Source organism: Anopheles ziemanni, chromosome X (genome assembly GCF_943734765.1).
Source record: "Anopheles ziemanni chromosome X, idAnoZiCoDA_A2_x.2, whole genome shotgun sequence".
Classification (NCBI taxonomy): domain Eukaryota; kingdom Metazoa; phylum Arthropoda; class Insecta; order Diptera; family Culicidae; genus Anopheles; species Anopheles ziemanni.
Genome location: NC_080707.1, coordinates 2,004,081 through 2,029,262, shown reverse-complemented (window position 1 = coordinate 2,029,262; position 25,182 = coordinate 2,004,081). Strand labels below are relative to the sequence as shown.

At 49.8% G+C, this 25,182-nt stretch overlaps 1 protein-coding gene across 1 annotated transcript in view; it reads right to left on the bottom strand.

Moving 5' to 3' along the window:
- The window catches only part of LOC131290493 (protein sevenless), a 29,820-nt gene extending 5,893 nt beyond the window's left edge, over positions 1-23,927 (bottom strand). Inside the window, exons 1-6 of the mRNA XM_058319642.1 lie at positions 23,631-23,927; positions 8,650-8,712; positions 3,027-3,086; positions 2,597-2,941; positions 2,270-2,512; positions 10-1,927 (exon numbers count right to left, since the gene is read on the bottom strand). Coding sequence (XP_058175625.1) covers positions 10-1,927; positions 2,270-2,512; positions 2,597-2,941; positions 3,027-3,086; positions 8,650-8,712; positions 23,631-23,927 — 2,926 coding nt within the window. The remainder of the gene's footprint in view (positions 1-9; positions 1,928-2,269; positions 2,513-2,596; positions 2,942-3,026; positions 3,087-8,649; positions 8,713-23,630) is intronic.
- Positions 23,928-25,182: the final 1,255 nt, after the last annotated feature.

Genomic DNA, 25,182 nt, shown 5'->3' with positions numbered 1-25,182 from the left:
TCTCCGTGCCGGCCAGCGGTGCCCAGTACAGGTGCGAGTGGGAGTAGCTGCGCACGATCCAGAACACCTTCTGCCCGTCGACGTCCAGCGTCATGCCGACGATCTGCTTGCCGGTGAAGAGGCTGGCGCTGAAATACTGCACCCGGTTCTTGCCGTTCAGCCGGAACGCCTCCAGGATGAGCCCGGAGGAGCAGTAGATGAATCCGCGTTGCGCATCGAACCGCAGCTCGCGCACGTTCATCACGCTGTGGATCGGCTCGTGCTGCTCCCCGTGCAGCCCCGCCCGCACTATCATCTGCTGCGCCGGGTTGGAGAAGTAGAGCCGCTCCCCGATCGGGTCGATAGTGACGCACTCGACGGATTCCAGCTCGCGGAACTTCACCCAACCGCCGACACCGGCCGGTGCGGCCCGGTACAGCCGCAGCGTGGAGTTGCTGACCACGTACAGCGTGTCGTTGTACCAGGCGAGGTTGGTGACGGTCGACCCATCCAGCTCGGCCGACCGGCCGATCATGGTGGACACGTTCTCGCCGATCACATCCGAGCGCATGATGCCGTCGGCGCTGGCCCACACCAGATGGCGCTGCTGTTTGGTGCGCAGCGTTCGCACGTGGAACTCGCGGCTCCAGGGCCCGAGACCGGCGACGGTGAAGGCGGTGGCCCGTATCACATACACCCGGTTCGGCTGGAGCCGGTCGTCGATGTCGCTCGCGTAGCTGGTTCCGTTTGCTTCGGCCGTGTGGATTACCGTGCCCCGCACCTCATCCGTCACCTCCAGGCGGTAGCGCCATCCCTGCCACGCACCCTTGCCCATGATCCCCAGCAGGTACGGCACGTCCCAGGAGATCTTGATCTTGTCCGGCGATACCAGCGCCTGCACGTTGCGCGGCGGATTGACCGGTATCGGTATCGGTTGCTCCGACGTCAGGTTAACGCTGATGCTGAAGTACGTGTTGTTCGACGCAATCGGAAAGGCGTTGTGATAGTAGCTGTTGTGTACCTTGTGGTAGTCCTCGGCGAACACCTCCGTGCCGTTGGTCCAGTAGAACAGCCCGTTGGCGAGCGCCAGCGACTTCACCTTCTCGAACCGTGGTTGCTGCGTGTTGTTGCGGATGTTTTCCACCTGCTTGCCGTCCAGCGACACCGACAGCACCGTGTTGAGGCTCTGGTCGGCGATCAGCACGCGGAAGTTGGTATGGTCGATGGCGAACGCGCCAAAGTTCTGGCCCGGCACCATCTGGTGTGGCTTGATCTCGTGCTTCACACCGTTCGAGATGTCCCCTAGGTCGAGCCGGAACAGCCCCGAATCGGCCCGGCTGCCACCAACCACCCAGAACAGATAGCCGTTGAACGGGTCCACCTCGAAGTAGTCCGGACCGCGCTGCAGGCCCGCTATGGCCACCGTCAGATGCCCGCCATCGAAGTCGCAGTGCGATATCTGCCACAGCATCGTGTTCCGTACCTGGCCCAAAATGTACAGGTGATCGTTCAGCCAGTCCACGGACAGCAGCGTCGGGCGAAAGTTGTTGCCCGCGCTAGGGGTGAGGATAGCGACGCGATCCTGCTCGGCGTCGGGCCTCGACGGCACCCGGTAGACGTAGCCCGCCTCATCCGAGATGAAGATAAGCCCCCGCCGGATATGGGTGGCCGTGCCGAGGATCTTCTGCTTCGGGCTGCTGTAGAAACTGGTCGGCGCGTCGGTGAACATATTATAGCTCTGCGTCAGAATCGACCGCTCCGCGCCAAGTATCAACGTTGGGAGGAAATTCTCCTCCAGACCCTTCGGCTTCACGGGCGTGGTAACGTGCGTGATCGATGCCGGTCCCTCTCCCTCCGGGTTGCGCATTGCAACCGACACCGAGTAGTTGCGTTCCGGGTCGAGCTTCTCAAAGATGTAGTACCGCGTAGTGCTGGATTCGGTAATATCCTGTTGTTATGTAACAGAGCGAAATAGGTATAAACAGGGGAAGTTTGTTCTGCGGTGGACATGCACACTGAACACGGAAAACCAACTCTAACATAACGTGCAACACTAGAACACATAGAAGAAGATGCGTTAGTTTGACAGTGTGAAGGGTTAGTGCAACATAGGCAACAGTGCATTTCTCCAGCATCCTAGTAAATCGACGGAGCTGTTCAGCAAGAGCGCAAAGCAAGAGAGACAGAGTGGGCGAACTATGCGTGACCGAAAGACAGGAAGTGTCACTGCATAGTCGTGTGCAGCCTGCACCGAGTTTCGGTAAAACTAGAGACAAAACAACACAGAAACCTTGATCGCACTGTAGCCAATCGGATGGAGTTCTTTGATTTGAAGCACATATGACAGTACGGGCCCATTCGGAAATGGTCCCGGTTCCCATGAGATAGATATGCGTGAGTGATCTACCGCTACCGCTCGTACAATCTTTGGCTTCGATGTCGGCACACCTGAGGGCAGCGTGCTGATGATGACGCTCTGCTCCGACGTTAGCACCTGGTCGTGCTTGGGCGACAGCAGCAGCGCTACGCGAAACTGTGTGAGAGGGTAGGGCCGTAGAGAAAAGAGGAATGTTTAGCAGGAAGACACGCAGCACCACCTGGAATAAGCCAAACCTACGCGATACTTGGTGTACGGCTGCAGGTTGTCGACGCGCACGGTGGAGTTTTCGCCCATACTCTGATTGCGGCAGTACTTCCAATCGCCAGCGACCTCCTCGTAGCGCCACTGCACCAGATAGCTGCGTGGCCCGTGGTTCCGGTGCAGCGACACGTCCAGCAACCGCTCCGGCACTTCCCACTCGAGCGAGAGCGCCGTTGCGGTGAGACTGTCGGCCACTAGAGCCGGTGCCTGCGGCGTTCCTATCTCCGCCTTCAGCCATCGGAAGTACTGGTTCAGCCCATCGTTGCAGCCCATTATGCAGGACCACTCGCGTGCCTCTAGGATATCCTGGTTGGTAATGTTCTGTGTGGTAAACACATACGTAGTCGAATTCATCAGATTGAGCTTCTACTGCGTTAGTTACTATTAGCCAGGTAGGGGTACTTACACATGCATTCTGGCAACTGGACTCCAGCGCAAGTCTCCAATGTTGACATCCGATGGTGCACTGGAACGAGACGCGGGAGCGAAAGGTAAAACACTAGCTTCTAAATGGGTGATCATCATACTGCCTCATAACATATTTGGTATAGCGACATCAATCCCGCGCACTGCACGGGGAAGATAAAAAAAAAACCCCCGAATGGGCAAACCTTTGCCACTAAATCATCCTCTAACGTTAATAGATTTAATGGTCTCCTCTGATTACTGCCTATTTGGAGTTTCCAGTCTGTCTGCCGAGGCAGTGCTTGGGCAGACCGGGACGAAGGCAGACGGAACGCTTGCCAAACACACCATGCAACCATGCGGTGTAACCCCAGCTGGACGCAGCACCGAGCGCATCCTATCTCTCTCAATCTCTCACTGGGAGATACGACCGAGCTCGTACCGCGGCCGGCTTAATTAAACCCGGAAAGCGGGGGCGGATATCATGTGGCCTCCATGGCAGGGGCCTATAGCGTTTTATGTTCAGCGTGCTCTGCCACAATTCTGATTTGAAGCCCAACGGAGGCACGGGGCAGGATCGCCCCGTTGAAATAACCCACACGGGAGCGGCTATAAATAAGGAGGAGCGGTCGCTTATCTTTCCTGCGCTTCAATCGCAACGCGGGAAAATCAACCAGCAGGGTTGTCGCACTGATGGACAGTCCAGCAGTCTCCGCATCGAACTTGGGTTCGCTGACAGTTTCTGTCCCTGAAACAACCCACCAAGAGGATCGTCTTCATGCAGGAACTCCCGATGAACCAGTTCAAATCCTCTTTGTTGATCTGTAAACGTTAGGGTCAAGCGTCGGTGCACTAGCGTGTACGCGATAAAGCCTACTTGTTATATGCTCCGATGAACATGGGACAAAATTAAGGTGCGTAGCCAGCATCGGCCGCTGTTAAGCTGCGCTGGTGTTAAAGGACGGCACTATAAACGGTCAATAAACGTTGTACGAAGGTTACGACAGCCGAGAGGTCGGCACAAATACGGCTCATAAAATCGGAATAACAAAAAAAAGCTCGCACTGCGACGATAGAGTGTACTAATCAATCGCAGGAAGTAGGCATGGCCGATGCACACACTGGTTGCGTATAGACAACATAGGCATAGACAACGGTTGAGAGTAAGCTGTAGCGTAAGAAGAATAAGTAAGCGTGCGAAAAGAACAATCGCTTGCAAAATGACCTCGACACGCTACGATCGGAGAAATCATCGACTTGTCATCTGTCAGGTTGACGGTTCGTTATCAACAGCATGATGCCGCAACCTGGATCGGGCCGGCGAAAGGTTTGCGCTCAGCCCGAACAGTGCGTCGATGGTGCTTTCTCCGCCGACATCGCGTTGATAGGCCGGTCAGCGTCTCCGGGAGGTAAATAAAATCATTCTTCAGTAGGATTAATGCACACTCCATACACTGAGAGTGTAGAGGCATCAAACGGTGGTTGTAATCGCCGAAGCAAGGACCTTCCGAATGTAGTTAGTCAGCATCCCAATCAGTTAGCACGCGCATATCTTCCGCAACGTTAGCGTTGCTAATCCACCGTCGCAACAGACGCGTCGATCTCTGACAGATCGACCACATGTTTGAATTGAGCTGTACAACTCGCTGCTTCCCTCCTCCCATCAAATTGTTCTTCTTTACCGCTCCATATAAGCACACTGCACCGATGCCAAAAAGGGCCAAAACTTCGAAACCTTTTGGCCGCGTGCATGTTAGCACATTTGTCGCCTGCCTTTTTTGTTACCGTTGTGTGGCGTCCAAAAAAAAACTAAAACAAAAACACCAAGATGCTGTGAGAACTAAGCGGAGTGGAAGAAAAAAATAAACAAACATGAGAATACGCGTACAACGCTAAGGCTAAGAACATCACACAGACGGCGTCATAAACTGCGCGCGGAAATTTGATCGAGATAACTCCGTATCGCTTCCGAACGATCATGACAAATGCCCGACGCCGGGGAGCTGGATGGATTGATAAGTGCATGGCACCTGCCGCAGGCCGATGGTGGTAGCTCTTCTACATGAAAGTTTTCACATAAACAAGAGACCACGTCAAGAAACTAAATGCGTAGGTTTCATTACACTGCTAAGATATCAATTCAAACTATTTTACTCTGGTTCTATCCGAATTTTATGCTGCCGAACTGTCAAAGTATACGTCAAACGATAATATCATTGAAAGTTGTCATGATGAAAAAATCAATGGAGAGATAGATCGCACGCATTCTAGCGACGTAGCAATCCGGTGCTAGCGGCCTAGCCGGGTTTCGCGGCATTAGTCAGCCTCTAAGCCGCGCTGGCCAGCAGCTTCGGTTCCCCCAACACGTGGTGTGTATAGTACGCGGAGCTGACGAACAACCGGGCTTCAGAGTGAAATACATCAAAACATGCTGGAAAACATTCTGACCCTGCGGCCCGGGGCGAAACGGCTCCATCTGTCCTTCACGTGTGACAGCATCCAAACTCGGACTGCCACCCCTCCGCCAATTGCTATCCTCAATTAAAGTACGACCATGTGTGTGTGTGTGTCGGTGTTCGCCATCCGTAGAAGAATAGTTTGACGGACGGGAAGCTCGCTAGCCCAAGCACGAGCTACTCTAAAAATCGGCTGCTGAAATAGGGCTGAAGGGAGGAAGAACTAGGTCACCGGAATTTTGGCTCCTGGAGCCTCAGGAAAGGCCTTAGAACTCGTGGAGATTGCACCAAAAGAAAGCCAAACAGCTTGCGTTGGAATGCGTTCTTCCGAGCCACAAACGGAGGCGAGATGGCGACATTCTTTTCCCTTTCGGAGAGAAGCCACCACCAGATGGGCATTGCGTAATGTTCAGATGTGGCCATCACCCTGTAGGCTTCTGCGGACTCGAGCTGCCAGCGACATGTGTGACACATAACTTCACTTCTAAACACAAAACTTCTTCGCTACCAGGAACTGGAGCCAATTCCTATAGGTTTCCTTCTTTTTTTTTTTGGGGTGGAAGCGAACGTCATCTAGCAAAACACTCGTCGTCGTCGCCTGTCGAGCTAATCGCACCGAATCGGCCGTAAAGCAAACAAGCCAACCCGGTCGGTTAACCCTTCCTGGGGGTAGTAAATCTATTGCGTGCCTAGCTAAATTACGCCAGTAAAGCGAAATGCAACCCCATGCGTGACCTAAGTTTTAAGTGCGGCGTCTAGCGAGCGAAGCGTCGAAACGATCGAAATGCTCATTGCGCCCCGGCCGGCCGAACGACGATCTGGCACTTGGTGGCTGGAACAACACGTACCCGTTGTTGTCGTTGACGCTTTGCCTAAAACGGCCTGCCCCGGTTTATTAATAAGCCCAGGTCGTAAAATCAAGACCAAGATTTACAGCCGCCCCGGAAGCTGCAAGCCGCTTCAGCAGCAGGGCACGGGGCCGGTTTCGCAAAACTTATGTTGTTATTCTCCACTGTAACCGCAGAAAAAGAAAAGGGTTCGACACATTGGCACCATGGAGCCGTCACATTCGGATGCGTCGTCATATGCAATGCACTCGATCACCATTCGAACGGCCTTCGAGGCGACGACGACGTCGTCTGTTTGTGAATGAAACCCCCCCGGATGTGTGGCCGGTGCATCGACGATGTGCAAACTATTGTCGTAGAGGTAAAAATAGAATACAGAATCCGTCGCCGTAGGGTTTTAAATCATGACGGCAGAAAAGAATGCGGTGACGTATCGGTTCTCCAGAACTCCTCATCCAAGGCTGCCCCTTTACGTACGTGCGCAAAAACAAAAAAAGGGACCTTGTCCCTCTGTACTGCGTAGGGCAGTACCATGACCAATGGGCGACGTTCGTCACAGTAGAGCAGAGCAGAACTAGTGCACACATCTGCGAGCGTTTGCGAACCGATTTCCACTCGGATAAGGCATATTGCTGGAATGTTTTTGTTTTTGTTTTGCCGGTTGCTGGTATTTTTCCGCGTGCGTACGCAGATGGATTTAGAACATTCGAACCCTTCATTCAGCGCTCTTTTATTTCTAGCGCAAAGACAACCATCGGTCATGTCTGGCATATGGTTTGCAACAGCTTACTCTTCCCTTTTGTCTTCTGTGTCCAAGTCCTTGAGTTCACCCTTTGGATTTGTCTTGCTCTTTTGGGTTTGTTTGTTTGTCTTAATTCATTTGATCTTAGATATCGATTTGTTTTTTGTTATGCGCTGTGTTGTTAAAAGTATTTTGTCCATATCTGGTTTAATATGATTTTTTCTAGAGACCGAAGGGAAAGTGCTATCTGCAGATTGAACTGACGCACACTTGAAGCCGGGTCGTTGTTGGATTACTTCTTGCCTGCTTCGTGCCTGTTTGCCTTTGTGCAATCCGGCCTCGCCAATCGGTGGAATGCAAGAGATGCAAATGGAAGTGGCAATGTGCAACCAGAAGCAAGGCATGCCAACAAGAGCAGGCCAATCAAGCCGGGCAGCATCCGATGCAGTGTTGGCTAGTTAATGTCCTGGGGCCGGCCTGACGGATCGGGTCCGGCGCGATAATTGGGCGTCATTAAAAACCCATCAACGATTATGAATGAACACAACAATAAACAAACGGGGCGAGTGGCCCAAGCGGGCGCCGCTCGGCGAGATTCCCGACGCAAGTATGGGCTGCATCAAGGGTGCTTGCAGGATTTTTTGTCTTCTCTTCAACCTCCCACCCCCCCCCACGCACATCACGTCATATGCTCAAAGACACACGCACCTCCTGAGAGGCAGCTCGAGCGAATGCACTGTAATCGAAACGTGTGTATAGCTTCCACAAACAGCCTGTCGCCAGCCGGTGCACGTCAAGGGGTTTCGCGATTCGATCGATTTACAACTGCCCCTGTACCCGATCTCCATTAGGGGAGAGTGTTCCAATATGCTTCCCGATCAAAACAAACACGTCCAATCACGTTTTGAACGTGCACCGTTGATATATTCCCTTCGTCGTGCCTATATTTTAATAGCATATTCTTGGTGAAGTGCATATTACTAATCTTTCCCCCCTCGTATTTACTTCAACAGCGACGGCGGAGGTTGTTTACTGCCTCTCTAGCGGAATGCGGAAAACAGCGGTCCAATTCCGCAGAAGTTTGCACCGAGACCCCCCGCGATCCAGGTGTCCCCAACCCCCGATGCAGATTTTCCGAGAATAATCAATACACAACGCAAAATTCTGTTTCTAAGGCTGTTTCCTAAGGAACGGAACGAACAGAGACCGTTTCGGGACCACATATGCACGCTTCTCATATGGCGCAGGGTGACGTGCACCGAACCGGAGCTACGCTTCACCACCGAAATGGAACGAAATATTGCAATTGAGGGGGGGAGAGTGAGGTGACCGCTCGCATGTGATGCACGAAAGGATGTACCGGACCGGATCAAGTGCTTTTCTCTTTCCCTTTTCACTTTTTCCTCTCTGATTTCCCGCCCATCGAAGGATGGAAGAATTTCGATGTAAAAAAAAGCACACGAAAATCGGGTAGAAAAAATACCTTCGCACCCTTCTGGAAAGGGTGAGAGCCCAAAAAAAAACAAGGGGCAGCAAAGGGTCACCTACACCTGTTGCAACCTAATGGGCGTACCGTACCTGTTTGATGTAGCAGTCGTTCCCGCAGCTGGCGTCGATGTGCTCGGTGAAGCTGGTTTGGTTCTGATGTACGTTGTGTTTTGTTTTTGTTTTTTTTTTTTTTGGCGTAACGGATTGAATCATTGTACCGGAACCGGAAAAGAAAAAAGAGAAAAATGGGAAAATGAAATAAAACACTCGGCAATTTGCTACCCGTCATAAACAGCGACAACTTGTACTTGTGTTTAAGAAGTATTTAAAACAGTAAAAACAATTAAAAGGAAAACAAATAACTTGCTAATAGCCAGAAATTAAATGAAGAAAAGAAGTAAGAAAACCTCCTACTCTTTTTGGAGTTAAGATCAGTGTTTTGTGACATAGTGAGATCAGCTTATATCATCAGTTCGGCTGTTCTCAGCGTTACTGGACAAAACTATAATCTGAGCCTACTCATTTGATCATTTCAAAGCTATACTAATAAGTAGTATTACGTGCCTTCATTGACTTTTGTCTAGATTACAATTTTGACATATGTTAAGTTCTCGTTCAAGTCCAAACCAAAACGTCACCATTATGCGTATGGAAAACCTTGAGGATAGGGATATTCTTAACTCAACAAGTAGCCAAGAAACCGGCTCGATCTTAGACCCCTTGGGTTATGTGGTAGCAATGCACCTCATGATCCCGTCACGTTCCACACCAGTAATCTGCATACAAGACCCTACCCAGCTCCCTACAGCAGGTCAACCGGTATCAAATTCTGGAAGAAACAAACCTCAAGTGGCGCCTCAAGCCATCGCCATAAATCGTCGCCTCAAGCGTCCCTAGGGGGCCGATGTTCGGTTCACATAGGAATTCTCTCGTTTTCCCTTAGTGCCCTTCCTTTTTGGGCACACAGACCTTACTGGATACTGCACGTACTGCACGCAGGAGACGCTAAACCTGTCCCTTCACACAGTGGGAGTCCTTCGGGTTTCTGCGCCTCGCCAAATTGGTATCTGTTTGTTTGTGCCTAATGGCATAAATCCCCGAAAATGCCTTTCGCCACTGCCCGAAGGGCTACACCGTCAAGTGTTTGTTTATTTGTTCGTGTTTATGATGAGCGTGTCTCGTGTTGGTGCTGGTTGTAAACCAACCTAAAGTGGATGTAAAACGGTACAAATGAGCGGCAACGCGCTGAAGAACGCCGGGATCTCCGTTGTCGTCCGGCCGGGAAGCTCGGCGAAATGTGTCAATAAAGATGCGGGTGAGTGTAGGCCAAATACTTAAACCGAAAAACATGGATATCGACCATGCATGTACAACCGCAAGCTCATGCAGAGGTTATTCCCGTTTTTTATTTCTTTAACATCAAGTTGCCTCAGGTCCTGATGTCAAAATACTCGCCATCAAAGATGGGGTGGTAGGATTTTCCGGAGATTTCTCGCCGATTGTAATATTTTAACCTGAACTTGGTGATCGTTTGGGAACCAAAACCAAAAAATCGAGGATCCGCGACGGTTTTTGTACGAAGCAACATTTCGACCCAAAATTGGGTTGATTTTGTTTACCTCTTCTCCGGTTTGTTTACTTCCTAAGGACTGTCAAATGCCACAAGCGGTAGCCAGGACAGAAGTCCCTTTTTCGGGGTTTTCAAAATTAACCCAATCGAAGGCAGTAAGTCACAACGAGACACAAACAAACAAACAAACAAACAAACAAAAGGCGGTACTGGAAGAGAGACGACCGATGCCAAATGAAAAACAACAAACGGCAAAGCGGACGAGCGCGGGCAGCAGCGGCGTCTAATTGACAGCAGTCAGAGCCGGTACTTGCATCTCCAGGCCGGCGCTGGAGCTTGTCCACTTGTTCGCGACCTCCATAAAGTGCTGGTTGCCGTTTGGCCGTTTGCCAAACAACCACCGAGGGGAAGAGAGAGAGACATGTACCATTCATTACACACCGGAAACGGGGCAGGGCTTCCGGAGATAATGTTCCCATCCTTTCGCTCATCTTTTTGTTTCCCTGCCCTCCCCTCCCCCCCGCACGTTTCCTTCGCCATTCATTCGCTCGCTCGGTCAGTTGTCGGGTATTTTTTTTCCTGCGGTTTTTCCTCCCCCATTTTTCCTCACCCCCACCCCCATTTGCTCGGATGCACATCTCCGAGCGCGAGTCATTAATTCAAATTGAGGAAACTCATGCCTCTCGGGAGGTTCCGCGTGCCCAAGGTTGGTTGGTTGATGGGACCGAGGGGCAGATCCGTGAGAAGACGGTTGAAAGGATTCGAAACCGGACCTGATCGGATGATGGGTATAAAAGGATATTAATGCAAAGGGACAACGTGAGATCAGCTAGCCCCGAAAGGCGCTTCGCCTGCGATCCTGACCCGATTCCGGGTCCAGTCCCGACATAATAAAACAAAAAAAAAAGAACCACCTCGAAAACCCCGGACGAAGGCGAAACGAAGCCACACAAGCGTGCGGGGAGAAGGCAACCAAACACGAAAGCAAAACGGATAAGTTAAACAACCGTGCCGCACGATTTTGTGGCTGTTGTGGGGCTTGGCACTGTCGCTTTTGGCTTCACGCATCCCGTTTGGGCTTAATTTATGATGATTGTATCGGGGTTGACGTTTTTACGCGAGGTTCCCAGGCGCGAGCCGGCCGAAAATCCTGGCCCGGGACCCGGATTCCCCGAAAAACCGGATGGCTCGGATTAAGCAGGAAGCTTGACCGCCAGGGAGAGGGAATGAGAGGTAGAGGGCGAGAGATCTTGAAAATTAAAATCAACTTTTGACAGACATAAAACAAAAACCGGCGTTATTGACAAGCATGATTGACTGGAGAAGTATTGATGCGCAATCGAAAAACGTAATGCGTAAAAACCAAACAACGAACTAGTAAAAACATAACCAAAGACGATAAGTCGTTTAAAATACTTCTAGAGCAAATATAAAACATTTAAGTCAAATAAGCGCAAACAGACGAAGAACAAAGTGGAAAAGTACAGCCACCGATGAGAGCGTCTAGTGCTAAATCAATGGATTCAAATGTTACAACTGCAAACTGCTGCATAGCGTAAGGCGGGGTAAAGTTTGTAACTAATTATTGGATTCAAAACAAATCGACCGAACGTGAAGAGTGTAGTGGGATGGAAACAAAAACAAATACTGCATATATTTTACACAAAATCGTGTTAATCTAATAATTACATTAGCATTTCCCGCCCTGATCTCCTGATAATAAATCAGCGTAGGTAGAACATGGAACGCAATGACATGTTTAACCTTAAGCGCTTTTCTGATGCCAAATTTGTTTTGCATTCTTTAACTGTTTGTTTATTGTTTATCTATTGCTTTTTATTTTGCAATCTTTTGCTCAAAGTCTTCTATTCCTTCACATGTTTCACTGACAAGTTGTATTTGTATTTCAAGTTTCACAATCCAACTATACGCCAACTTGCTCTAATACATTTTTTTCCAGTGCCAGCTCTTGCCTTAAGCATGCACCGCAAAAAAAAAACCAGCCAACCGTATATGTCACCCTCTCTGCACCCCCAATCCTCCAACCCCATCCCTTCCCGGCCCCTAGAAGGACGGTTGGCGATTGTGTGCTGCGCCCATGTGTGATAAATTCTAATTGAGGCCCTAAAGTAAATCTTCCGGTCGGGGCAGGACGCCACCGGCGGCAACCGATGAGCAACTGGGTGTCGGGGTCACTTGTGCAGCGAAATGGCATATACATACGTACATGCGCCAAACGTCACCCTAGTTCGGTCTGTTTTTCCACCCATTTTTTTGTTTTTGTTTCGTTTGCGATGTGCTGTACTGTGCGTAATTTCCGAGCGGTTCAGCTGATGGCTTCTCCCCCGAAAGCCTCGAGCAAATAATTCAAGGTTGCAGTGAGGCGAATGCACCGCGAGCTGATGACAACACTGCAAACCGCGCAACGGATCGATCCTAATAAATCTTCCCGCTTGCAAATGAGATCGCGGGATGGCGAAGAGATGGGCCGAAGAAAAAGGCGTAAGCCGCACGACTGACCCGTATCTTTGCCGGGGCGGACTACACGGCACGAGCCTCAACCGCGAGAAAAACGTGAACCGTGTGACGCGGAGAGGAAAGGGGGAATTCCTTCAAGGCAGAAGAAAATCTTGTGCGAAAATGCGCGTGACGTTCCGCGACACGGCCGATCGGACGCAGATTGTTGCGAATTTTTTCGTTTTCGGGTCATTTCTCCTCCTACTTTCTTCGGCCGTTGTTTGCTGGTGGTTGTTTTGGCATTCCCTCGGCAACAATTAGCGAGCGGCGTGCAAGAAACTTTGCAGGAACAAACCGCGGAGGCCCTTCTTCTAGGCGCGGGTCGCGTCCTAGCAGTAACTTTAAAGCGATGCTTTATGAGTTCTTTTTCGCGGTTGAGGTGTATTTAACTGTTAGGAGTTTGAGTTGTTTTATTGCCGTGAGTGTGTGTGTGTTTTTTTACATTTCTTTTTCGCGGCCTTTTCTTCGCAACAATTCTTTCCCCTGTGTTCCGCCGAATGTGCTTCCGTACTGCCCATTATCTCATTATTTATAGATTTAAACATTAAAATAAAACTCGCGTAAAGAATGACCGCATCAGGATGGGATACAATGACCTGCATAAAGGGGAATGTGGGTGGGGGGAAGGTCGCATAAAATGGTATGACAAATTGTTAGCAAACAGCAAACGTTAAATCGGACCGAGCCTCCGCACATATCGCCACGAACTCGGGAACTCACCGAACGACGAGCTGTCAAATTGCGATGACCGTAGGTATCTTTCGTACAAATAACTTGAACTCAGCATCAGTTCTTTTTTCGTTAATTGTGAACCGAAAAACCATACACCATTGCATTTGCGTAGCTACTGTTGAAAAATGAAATCCAAACTGGCCAAATGTCACAAACCGTCGCACGGGGAAGTAAACAACGAATGCTGGTCGCTGGTTGCGGGATGTTCGGAAAGAGTGGAATGGAAGTGAGATAAGAAAACCTGGCCCGTGCCAAAATACACATCGCTCCCCGCTCCCTCCCTCCGGCTGGTCGTGGCCAGGAAAAGCCGGCCGTAAGCAGCCGGATGACAAGTGGACCTGCGACTCTGCAATGCAACGATGCGCGGAGGGTGAAGTGTATTTATAGACGCTGCAGATCGTCGCATTCTAGGACTTCGGATATTCGAACTGTGATAATGCGAACGGAAGCCTTCGGAAGCATTGAACAAGAGCAATGCTAAAATTTGGTGCTAAAGAAAGCACGCTGTTCGATGTTGTAACAGAAATGAGCGCATGTTCCTGTGCGGAGAGAATGCGATGTGGAACAAAATAATAAAAACACTCTACCGGATGACACTGTCTCCGTGTCGTAGTCCTACTGTTTACCGTTTAGCTAACTCTTTCTCCCTGGAAGGGGAAGTACTAACTCAACAACAGCCTTCTGGTATAGCACAATATCTTGCAGTCAAATGTCAAACTCAGACTTGGCGTCCCAGATAAAGTTAGGCTCCATCGACAAGGGGGGCGGATCTCTGTCTCTTTGTCTAGAGTCGTATGATATCAACCGAACATTTCATTGAACACAGTCGCCTGGCTTCGACACTTCCATCAGATAGAATGATATTATGATTAGAATGTAAACAAACCGTGTGATGACTAGAGGAGACTCATCTCCAACTTTCTGAATTTGGTTTCCCTCCCAGCTCGTGTCGTAAAGTCTTCCGGTATGTATGGCACACTGCCTAGGAGTCAAGTGTCTCCATCCGTGAGAAGAAATTTGAGACTCTCGACATTTTTGGAACTCACCAAAATTAAGCATCCCGAAATTAATCAATGGATAAGGGGTTTCAATGGATAAGGGGGCTATCAAGACACATAGTTCTGCCTCTAGTTCTAGAGTAGCATATGACCATATCCTTGTAAGACTACCCGTCGTTTGCTGGCTTCAACGTTTCCGGCCGGAAGGCGAAATGCTGGAATAGACTGCACACAAACGGTCACAGTAAGAGCTGGAACCTAGTGATGCCTCCTTATGCGTGGCCTAGGCAGCAATCTCGCATCGCCTTCTCAGCCCCCCCAATACACTTCATCCAGCTCGTAAATCCAAACTGGACAACTGTGGCAGAATGCGATTCATTCAAATGCAACTGGCAGCATATGTGCAACCCTGGAATGGTTTGGTTCGCATTCGCGCGCCCCATCCCCCCTCCCTCCCCGGGGACAACCTCTCGTTCCTTCCCCTCCGGATCGCCAAAGTCTCAACAATCGCTAGAGTCTAGCGATGGCAGTGTATGCGTACGGCGCGCCACTTGCTGGCAAACAGCGTTTGATTGAGATTTCCGTGAACTCAATTTGCAGCTTCTTCTCCTCTAGTTTTGCCAACAACCGCGAACAACGGACCCAACAACTGACTAATCTCCAGCGCAATCCATGGTCTCCGCACCAACCCTCCCCCCCGCACGCCCCCAGCCCTTTTCCTTCCGCTCTATTCTTTCTAAACCCCTGCCCAAATCATCCGCTAGTGACGAAATAAAAAAGAACCCGGTGGATTATGTCGCATATTCGCTCCAGCGCTCATCCGATTCGTCATCCGGTGCTACTGTTTGCGTGTGTCGTGTCGAGACCACAGGTATGTAGGTGGAGAGCACTGTAAGTGTTCCATCGATCTACGCGGATAGATAGAGATTGACCATGTGCAACTTTTGTGCCACCCCTGGAGCCAACGGGAAGCCTGTAAAACGCATTTCCGACTCATCATACCCCGGTGCCGCTGCCAGCAAACGTTCTACGTGATTCCAACGTACACATACATACCCATTCGCTATGCTGGCGAAACACCAATCGCATTAGAATAACAATTCCATTCATTCATTCTGCACCACAATCAAAGCATTTGAACGTACGTACACACTTGACGTATGTATGCGGATTTGAAAAAAAATATGTACACGTCAACGTAATGGCCGCCGTTCTATGAGAGGCTTAATCCTTATTCTGAATCAATACCCGGAAGATTGGGCTATCGGAAGCAACAAGCAGGCATATCTCAAAGAGGATAGGATGCTTCTCAGGGCAACAGCTACGTAACATCTGTCGCCATAGACCATTTTAATCTAAGTAGCCTAGTCCACTCAGTAGCTCGACTCCACCAGCTGATAGGTGAACTGGCTGGATGGGCTGGAGGTGAAAGACGACGACGACCCACATTTCATAATCCTTCCATCGCACGCGGCACGCGAGTATGCATGTTGACACTTTGCTTCGCTGATCGCCAGTCATCCGTCCCCTAACCGGCCAGCCTCCCAGTCCACGACAAGAATTATCACAGCAATCTCCCGGGGTCGCTTTGATAACTGCCTAACGGCTGAAGAATACACCGCAGTCGGTAGTCTACGGCAGCACCGGTGACGTTTTGACATCAGGGATGGCGTTGGGGGTATGGTACACAGCCATGGCTACCCACATCACCAGTACCACAACAAAACCCAGCGCCCCTCATGTCGACTCTTCCCGGTAGGAGTATCTGTTAAAAATCACGCGGATGAACTCCTGTGGCATGAGGCGTACGGAGCAGGGGCCTCCGGCCGAAATCAGGGTGTTCCTTTAGCTTGACTTGACTTGACAACTTGAAGGGGTTCCACGGGGTCATCGCTAGTAAGCGATAGGGGTTACTTCTTCTCAATACCCGTTTTCTGCAGCTTTTGATGTTTATGTTGCCGTTAGTGTATGGCTGTTGTTGTTTTTGTTGTTGTCGATGTGATTGTCTTCTTCGCCTCTTCTTCTGCTTCTCATGCATCTTCCTCGAGCCCAATGTCGAGCATTGTGCAAGCAGGCGGTGCGTCGATAAGGCGTCCACGCCACAGCGAACTAAGTAGCCAATTACGAACGGTGTTCATATCAATGCCAATGGGACGTGCATAATGAACCAACAACATCCAGGCCTGATCGTAAGTATCGGCAACAACCGAAAAAGGGAAGCGATTGGGCCTGTACTGGGTAGGGCGAGCGATCTGGTGATGATGCCGGGAGATGCGAGGACCCTGAGGAAGTGGTGCGGCAGAGGGACGGTGCTGGAAATTTCGGGGGTTTGTTATATTTTTTAAAGAGTAGCTCTCCGTGGCGGTGGGGCGTGCTGGGCGATTTCGGGCCGCGGTGTACCTAGCTGATAGCCTGCGGAATAGATCCTGCGTGGTTATCTAGGCAGACGCCAATTGTTCCGTCGCAATCTAGCGCCGTGGATTTGAAGCCTATGTTGATACTCGCACCGATCGAGGGCCCAGGAATTGTGGCGTTAAAATACCACCAGCATAGATTCGGTGTAGCACATGCAAGACATTATAAACACGGAACCCCTGGAACCTCGCAGGAACCTGTGGAACAACGTACCGAACTCGGTCTTCAGTCCCAACTCGGGAACTGGGATTTCACACAGAAATTACTCCACCATTGGCCATGCAGTACCGAAAACGAAACTCATGCGCAACCGAATTAAAAATCCACCGACCGACATGAACCTGCACCGGGACGCTTGATGGCGTGCGTGTATGTCACGACCGGGCGCTGTCATTCGGCGGACTTGCCCCTTCGGAAAGTGAAATAATAATAACGGTGAAGGGAACCGCAGAATAACGAAAAAAAAAGTCCAATGATTAAATAACTGCCGGATGTAGGTTTCCTGCTTTGGGGACCAATTCCTACCACCACCACCATCACCACTGCCGCACAAACTCTCCGTACCTCCTCCCATCCCTTCCCCACTTCCCTAGTCCTGCCGCCATGTCACCTCCACCGCCCCCGCTTTTGCCGCATAATCAGAATCCCAATTGGGCATTAGTAGTTCCGCGATCCTCTCGCGCCGTGCGTGCATGGGCGTGCGAGAGGGTGTGTGTGTGTGTGTGTGTGTGTGCAGGCAGAACAACCCAGGCTAAACAATTGACCATTGACGAGCTCAGAGGCACGCAAAGTGCGGTGCGTTGTTGCTTCTTCTTTTTTTTTTACTCCAACTCCAGCTCAAAACGGCAAATTACTCCGCCGCGAAACTGGACTCTGCGTGGTGTGCAAGATGGCGGCCGGTGCGGGACACAGCCGCAGGGGGGAAGGGGGGGGATTCGAACAAAAAAGTGCATCGGGCAACCTGGCCTGCGCTTCGATTACGCTGCCCTAGATTGTTGCCAACCGACTCTACCAATGTCAACGATCAATTGAGGCCATCGCTGCATGCAAAATAGTATCCTGGTACTGGCCTCATAACTCCGCACTCCGGTGACATTCACGCCACGATTCCTGATGGACGATACCGCTGGTAGAACCCAGAACCCAAACGGATATCGATCATATCGACCAGAATTCGGAACATCTGCAATGCTCTGCACCGACTCCATCCGCTTGATCTCTCCAGCGGCTAGCAAAATACTGCACCTGTTTATGCAAACGTGGTGCATGTTTACGCACTGCATCCGGCCCTGTACACCCGAACAGATGGTGGCGAAAGAATTGATCTTTGATGCGATACTGGAGAAAACATTGCATATCAAAAGCCTTTGAGTCCACCACGTAGGTCTTTGCGAACGTAAGATAGAGCTGCTGGGCAGATGTGCGCATAGCGTGAAGCTTATCAAAACTCACGCAGCACGATTCGCCAACATCAATCGAGATTTTCAGATCAAAGCGTTTGAGGTTCGAGGCAGAACAACAAAAAAACGATAACCAAACTTAAGCGTACGCGTTGCAGGCACTTCAAAGGCTTCATAATGGTCGCCCAGGAGTTGGTGATTTGGTCTGTGTCTTGTGTCGGACAGAGGAACAGAAGAAGCAGAGTTCCTATGGCGACTATCACCGTGTAAGGCACACCACCGTATTTCCGAAGTGTGTTTTGTTGTTGTTTGCTCGTGTTTCGTCGATCGAAGCTGATGTCTATCAGCGCTAGGTGAATCAACGACACACTGGCACGATGTTCCCGTGACGATCGGTTGAAAATGGAGTCGTCGGTTGAAACATCGGTACGTGGAACCGGCGGTCCCAGGCGTGTTTGCTACTTCTTTTTATCAACTGACACCCGATCCTGGCTCCACTATCAGCAGCAGCCCCTATATATAGGGATGGACACTTAAAACCTTCGCTGCGTCAAAACGAAGCGTCCCTTTGACGCCCCCCCTCTCCCTCCGCCGGGCTATAGTCCCTCCAGGTCCCGGAACACAGGCTGTGATCCCTAAGGCTCACGAGACTTCGCTCACTGCTCTCCGTATCGATAATCCGCCCGATGTGGTGGGCTGTTGCTTTTTATTCCATATTCCTCCGCTGCCAGCGCACCACTATCTCCTATCAGGCTCAGCTCTCAAGTCAAATCAAGCGTTCCGGAACGGCCGAACGATTTTGCTGCTTCGCGATCAGGACTCTTACTACTGACGTGTCGACTTGACTCGAACCTCCCGATCGCTGGGTCGCCTTGGAGGTACGGAGGAAGATGACCACCGTCACTCAGCCTTTAACTTCCGCGTAAGGTCAATGGTCATATAGCATTGCGGTGGGACACGGCCGGTCCGTAAATCCAGGGTGACAACCGGGGGAAGAACACAATCTAATTCTGATCGGAGTTCATTCCGTTCGTAGCTGTCTTTTCTTCCTTCGATGGATGTTATTTTAACACCAGAAGTCACAGCGACAAACACATGTCCACACAGTACACATGTTCGATCGAATCCCGCCGAATCCCGCCGATCGCCCGGGACGATAAGACGCAGAAGGAAATATGATCGGGAGGTCTTCTTCTTGCAAGGGCAAACCCGGGTTTATAAACTCATATGCAAACAAAGACGTTGGTTCGGTTTTTTGAGTTTGATATGTTTTTTCGCTTGAAACCCTCGTGCCCTCGCGCATGATTTGGAGCCTCTTGCTCGGCTTTGATTGGAATTGATATGTATTTTATTTTATTTCATTTTATTTCGCTCCGTGTTGTTACCTTCCCCGCACCCCATCGCGACTAGCATCATATATACGCCTGCTCATATGAGCGCAGGCCTACGCTTCTGCTCCCTTTTTGGTGCTCGCCAGTTGTTTTGGTGCACGTTGTTTATTATTATTATTATTATTATTATTTGTTTTTTTTCCACACGCCTTCCCAACACTGATTACTATATGTCCGCCGTGCTGCCCATCGTGATTACACACACGGTGCCGGTTTCTAAAGCATAGGCCCACAGCTCAGCATCAGCTTCCAGGCCATCCCACTATCTAATCGAGACTGATTTGGGCTGTCGCGGATGAAACTACCCTCCGCGCCGGACCCTCCCTACCCCCGGGATCATGGGGGATGAGAAAGTGTTTTTTTTACACTTTCCGTGAGCATCCCTGCGCTGTCTGTATGTGAGAGTGCGTGCGGTTTTCTTTTTGTTTTTGTTCTAATATTCATTTCCTACTTCGCTGCCCACTTGGCTGTTGTAGCTAAATGCTCCGAGTCATTGGTTTATTTCATTTGGAAATATGTTTTCCATGTTTTATACCATTTTCGGTTTTTTTCTGTTATTTTTTGTTTGTTTTTCCACGCCCTATCGCTTTGAAATTATTTGACATTTGTTCGTTAGCTAAACGAGTAAATGTACGAGTTTTCAAGCTACCCTTCGTTTCTCGTGAGTTTTTATTTTCCAAAATATCGATTACCCGACTTGCTGGCAACTTGATGTGTCCCCAAGCCCCATCGAGTCGTTTGTTTTATCTTTTCCTTCCCCCCCCCCCCGAAGTTTGTTTTCTTCCTTGACAAAGTTTTTTTTTACGTTAGTTGTACATGCCACGAGTTTTCCTTCCTCTGGAGCAGTCCCTTAGACTTTCACTGGTGACATCATTCCTCCACATGTACGTTACGGTAAAGAAACACTTGTTTCGATCCGGTATTTGCATATGCAACGCGCCAAACGTTCGTAAACAACGAGGAACAATGGAGCATTTGACTAGTAAACCACATGTCCTAATTAAATATCCTCTTACACGATCTGTTTGCCTAGTTTAACTGCGTACAGGGAATGTTTAATGAATATTTTTGGAAGAAAGTTAAAATTTAAACTTTGTGTAGCACGTGGGAAACAAGAAAAAGGGCTGCAAAGGGCTCATAATTGGTTTAATTAATTCAAAATTAAATTAAAATGAGCTTTCGACTCACTTTTTGTGGGGAGAAAAAGGCGGTCGGCAAGAATAGAACACTCGTACAGCCACTCTAATGTCGGTGTATGGAAACCGGTGCTCACTCCTCTATCGTCCTATGCTAAATCACGGCATTTCATGCGGTTTCATTAGCATGAATGTGCGTGTGTCGAAGCGGAATGGGAGCATACCATTGTCATCGTGCAAAAGCAAAAATGTGACGCTGGACAATGGCGAGACAGCGAAAAAAAAACACGGGGAAGCTGGGACTTTGGCGCGGACCTTGTCATGTTTGGCCGCCATTGAATATACAACGAAACATCAAACATGCATGACGATGGAGGGAAACTAACGTCCGCCCAACTGACGGCTGTCAGTGAGCGGAAAAGTTCTCCACAATATACGATCGGTCAGCAAGTTTCATCATACGTGCTTTTCCTACAGCAATCCGGAAGCTGAGACTATACGTTAAAATTATTTTATTGGAAGTAGAAAACCAAGCGTTATCATCTACCTTCTTAAAAAGGGAAACCCAAATCAAACGTGTTGTATTTTAAGTCCATGTAACGATCACAGCATCCAGAGGATTTGTTTACAGAAACTCCAGTTAATTCAACTACGTCCACCACCCGACTTTTGTAGGATGACATTCGGTTAGAAAATGATCAGAAATGGAATGAAATTCTAGCGAGCGGCCCTGCCTGCTGACACATTGAATCCAGGCCACATGTAACAATGGTCCGCGAGATGCGTATTACAACACATCACCGACACAACACACACGCGCTGGTTTCAACGTTAATGATGGTTGAAAAAACGGTCATCCGTACGCCACCACAAAAGGGGTTAGAGATTATGAATGACATGCATGTGTGTCGTTGTCACTCTCGTCGTTCCTATTTTATAGCGTACTTTAGAACACACGACAGTACTTGACCGGCTGAGCGAGCGCATGAAATAACTTTAAAGCTATTCTAAAGTGTTTTTAAAACATCCAAAATATCCATGCCCAAATACAAATCTGGCCGTTAAAGTCGTTACATTTTGAACTGACATAACTGTTGGAGGAATAATGTAATTAATTTGTGGATTTTGTTTTTAGCCTATTCTAAAGAATGTAAGAACCAGTTCTCTAGATTTTAATTTCCTGGACTTCGGAAAGAATTGTACAGGATGTAAAACGTGGAAAACAACAATTTGCGATTCGCGTTCCACTGCGTTATTGTTTGTGGAATTTTAGTTCGGGGCATGGAATTAATAGCAACAAAACCGAATGTATGGTTTTTTTGTTGGTAAACGAACGTTCCGCACGGTCCGCTGTTATACTGCTAGATGTAACGATGCGGTGAGCTGCTTCAAAACAACCAGACCGTCCGAACGCAGCTGCAAGGGTTTTGCCGCCATATTACACAGGCGATTAGGAACCAAATTCCGGCGATTGTGGCATGAAGCGATCTGGCAAGTGTCATATACGTGGTAAGGACGATCGATTCGAGCCGAACCGAACCGAAACACACGTACGTGGTAGCTGCGCGCACAGTGTGAAATTAGCTCCGGGTAGCGATAAGGGGGAAACAAAAACTGCGCCGGTGGTGGCTGTGCGGACGAGCCGGAGGCAGAAAAAAACTCGTTACCGGACGGGCTTTCGAACACACTTTCAGCGGCAGCTTCTGGTGTGAGGTCCGCGGGACCATCGAACAACAAGGCGATGGCTTTGTGTCCTGCGACAGCCAGATGTAGCTGGGTGTGGGACAGTCATCATCATCAGCAGCATCCGCGGGGCGAAACAGGTCGTAAAATTTGGGTGCAGAAGCACTCCGAGCCCGAAGCCTCCGAATGGCGGCGGCTCTGCTTTTCCAACTTTTCGAGCACCTCGGGCGCATAAGTGCAGCATTTTCGGCAATAGTCGGCCTCTCTCTATCTCCCGTTCTCGTCAAAAAACCCATAAAAATCCATCCATGTCATCTGAGTGCAACCAAAGCAGACCGCTTCCATCGCTGAAGTGCTTAAACCGAGGTTCTTGCACCGCTGGCTCGCTGCACCGTAGCGAATTGGGCAGTTATTGGAAAGTTTTCTAACGACTTTATCTCAGCGTGGGGTCCCGGGTACTCCTGGCCACCGAGCACACCGAGTTCGAGTTCGACACGTAGCAAATCGGGCAGATAAGTCTCGCAAGAATCGCGGTGAAGAAAATTGGTTCCGGTCGATGACTTCCAATCCTCTTGCCGTGTGGCTGGTAAAGCTATTACTTCAAACAAGTTAGAACATGTATATTTGGTGAAAGGTACACGATTGGAGTTATCCAATACTCAGGTATCCAAACAACTCTAGCAGCTGGTAGGGTCAAAACACGTACCAACACAGTTAATTATAATCAAAAACGCTAGAACTCGCTACCCCTTCTACTTCAGGAGAGCTATTAAAAAGATACGGGAGATTTTTGAAAAGGAAACAACGATCCATTGATAAAAAGCTTGCAATACCTATTCTCCATGGAACCTTTGGATCGTTCACTGGTTCGTCTCCAACACCTCAACCGCTGGTGCCGTCTCATGATCGCCGATGCGCATTTACCTTGGACAACGCTGCTGACGCTGACGATAGAATTCATACTTTTGTGCAGCTTATCGAGCGAGAATCGAACGTTGTTTACAACTGGAACGGCGTCGGTGTGGTGACACATTCCATTCACAGCAAATGCGGTCGTAAAAATTATTCGTTTGGTAAAAATGGCCGACCGGGTACGGTTGAGAGGTCAAGATCGCTAATCTGCCTACAGTTCCCTTCATAGACCTACTGTAATTCCCGGTGGAGATCTGTTCAGGGGAGTTGGATGAGAATTTGGAGGAGGACTGGCACCGGAAGTGAACCACACTCACCTGATCCGGACACCGGTTGATGCACTTGGTGACGATGTCCCGTACAGCGGCGGCGTAGTAGTCTTCCCCAGGGCGCTCCAACTCCTGGCCCCGGGTTGCGAGTGCGTCGCCGGCGGTTGATAGCAGCAGGAGCAGAACGCTGAGGGCCACCGGGAACCCGGTCCAGCCCATTGATCGGTGCGGCCCGCTCACTGACGCGGTTGATGGCCGGATGGTGGACGCCGATGGTTGATTGATGCGCCGTCGTGCCCCTCCACTTCCGGTCCCGGGCGGACCCGTGCGCCACATTGCGGACATTTTTACAATCAACCTCCCTCCCCCCTCCACCCCTTGCTGGTACTTTGTGTTGATGCTTTTCGCGCTGTTTACAATTTCCTTTCTCCTCCCCCTGGACGCGACTCGACTCTCCTGCTTCCCACTTATCACTGCGTCAACCGATCCGTTGGCGAACCGAAGGCAGCCAAAAAGCGACAAACATGCTCCACCGAACAAAAAGCCACCATTCCCGAGGCGCGTACACTTCACTGTATTTGCATATCAGGTTTTTTAAAACCGCGATCGGCCCTTTTTTTTCTCACACACCGATTTTAGATTAGTTTAACGTTAGCTTGATCTATTTTTTTTTCTTACCGCTCACGTTTGATTTGTTCGGTTACAGTAATAAAACGGGAAAAAAACAAAATACTGTGATTCACTTGTGACTCGTGTTTTTCTAACAATTTTTTTTTTTCACTTTTCCAAAGAGGACACTCTGCTCTGCCCCGCGGTCTGGGTGGGCAGCGTTTTCGCGTACACTATCTCAACAACTCGTCGTCGTAACTGATTTGGAGTTCTGTTTTTTGTCCCCCGATCTGATCCTCACCGTTTGGGCGCTCGGAGTCACCGTCATCCTGCGCCGGAAGCAGGAACCGCACGACGCAAGAGTTCCATGGCGCCTTCGGCCAACATCGCCCGGCTACTTAATCGATCGATGTTGACTCCGATCGGTTTTTTGGTGTAGCTTTTAAACGCACTGCACTAGTGTTGTTTTTTGTTTAGTTAAACAAACAATTCGTTGGCACTGAGACACGAACTCCACGCGAGATGAGTTTAAATTCTTGTCGTTAGGTTTAGTTTCCAAACACACACAATAATCACAAGGAAGGCTCAGTTTGATCGTGGTGACCTGAAACACTCCACCCAGGGACAGGGTTTGCTAGGACCTCCGGTGACTGTTGCCAGCCCGCAAGGATCACACACCCGATCGATTCACAAGACACTCACGAGGAAGTCACGAGGCACACCACCCGAAACGGTCAACGGTCACGCAAGAACTGACTTAGCCGCGCGATCGACGGTGCACTTTGGCGCGATCGATGGATGCCATCCGCGACCGCGAGTCACGTTCGCGCTGGCTGTCTCGCTCACACCACGCACTGGGAACCAGCAGGCGCTTGCGCACTCTCGCTCTTACCCATACGCGACCGCTTGGGCTACCCGCGAGCAGAGGGCAGCACCCGGCTGAGCAAGCTTTTAAGTTCATTTTGTACAATTTTACAATATTTTACGAATT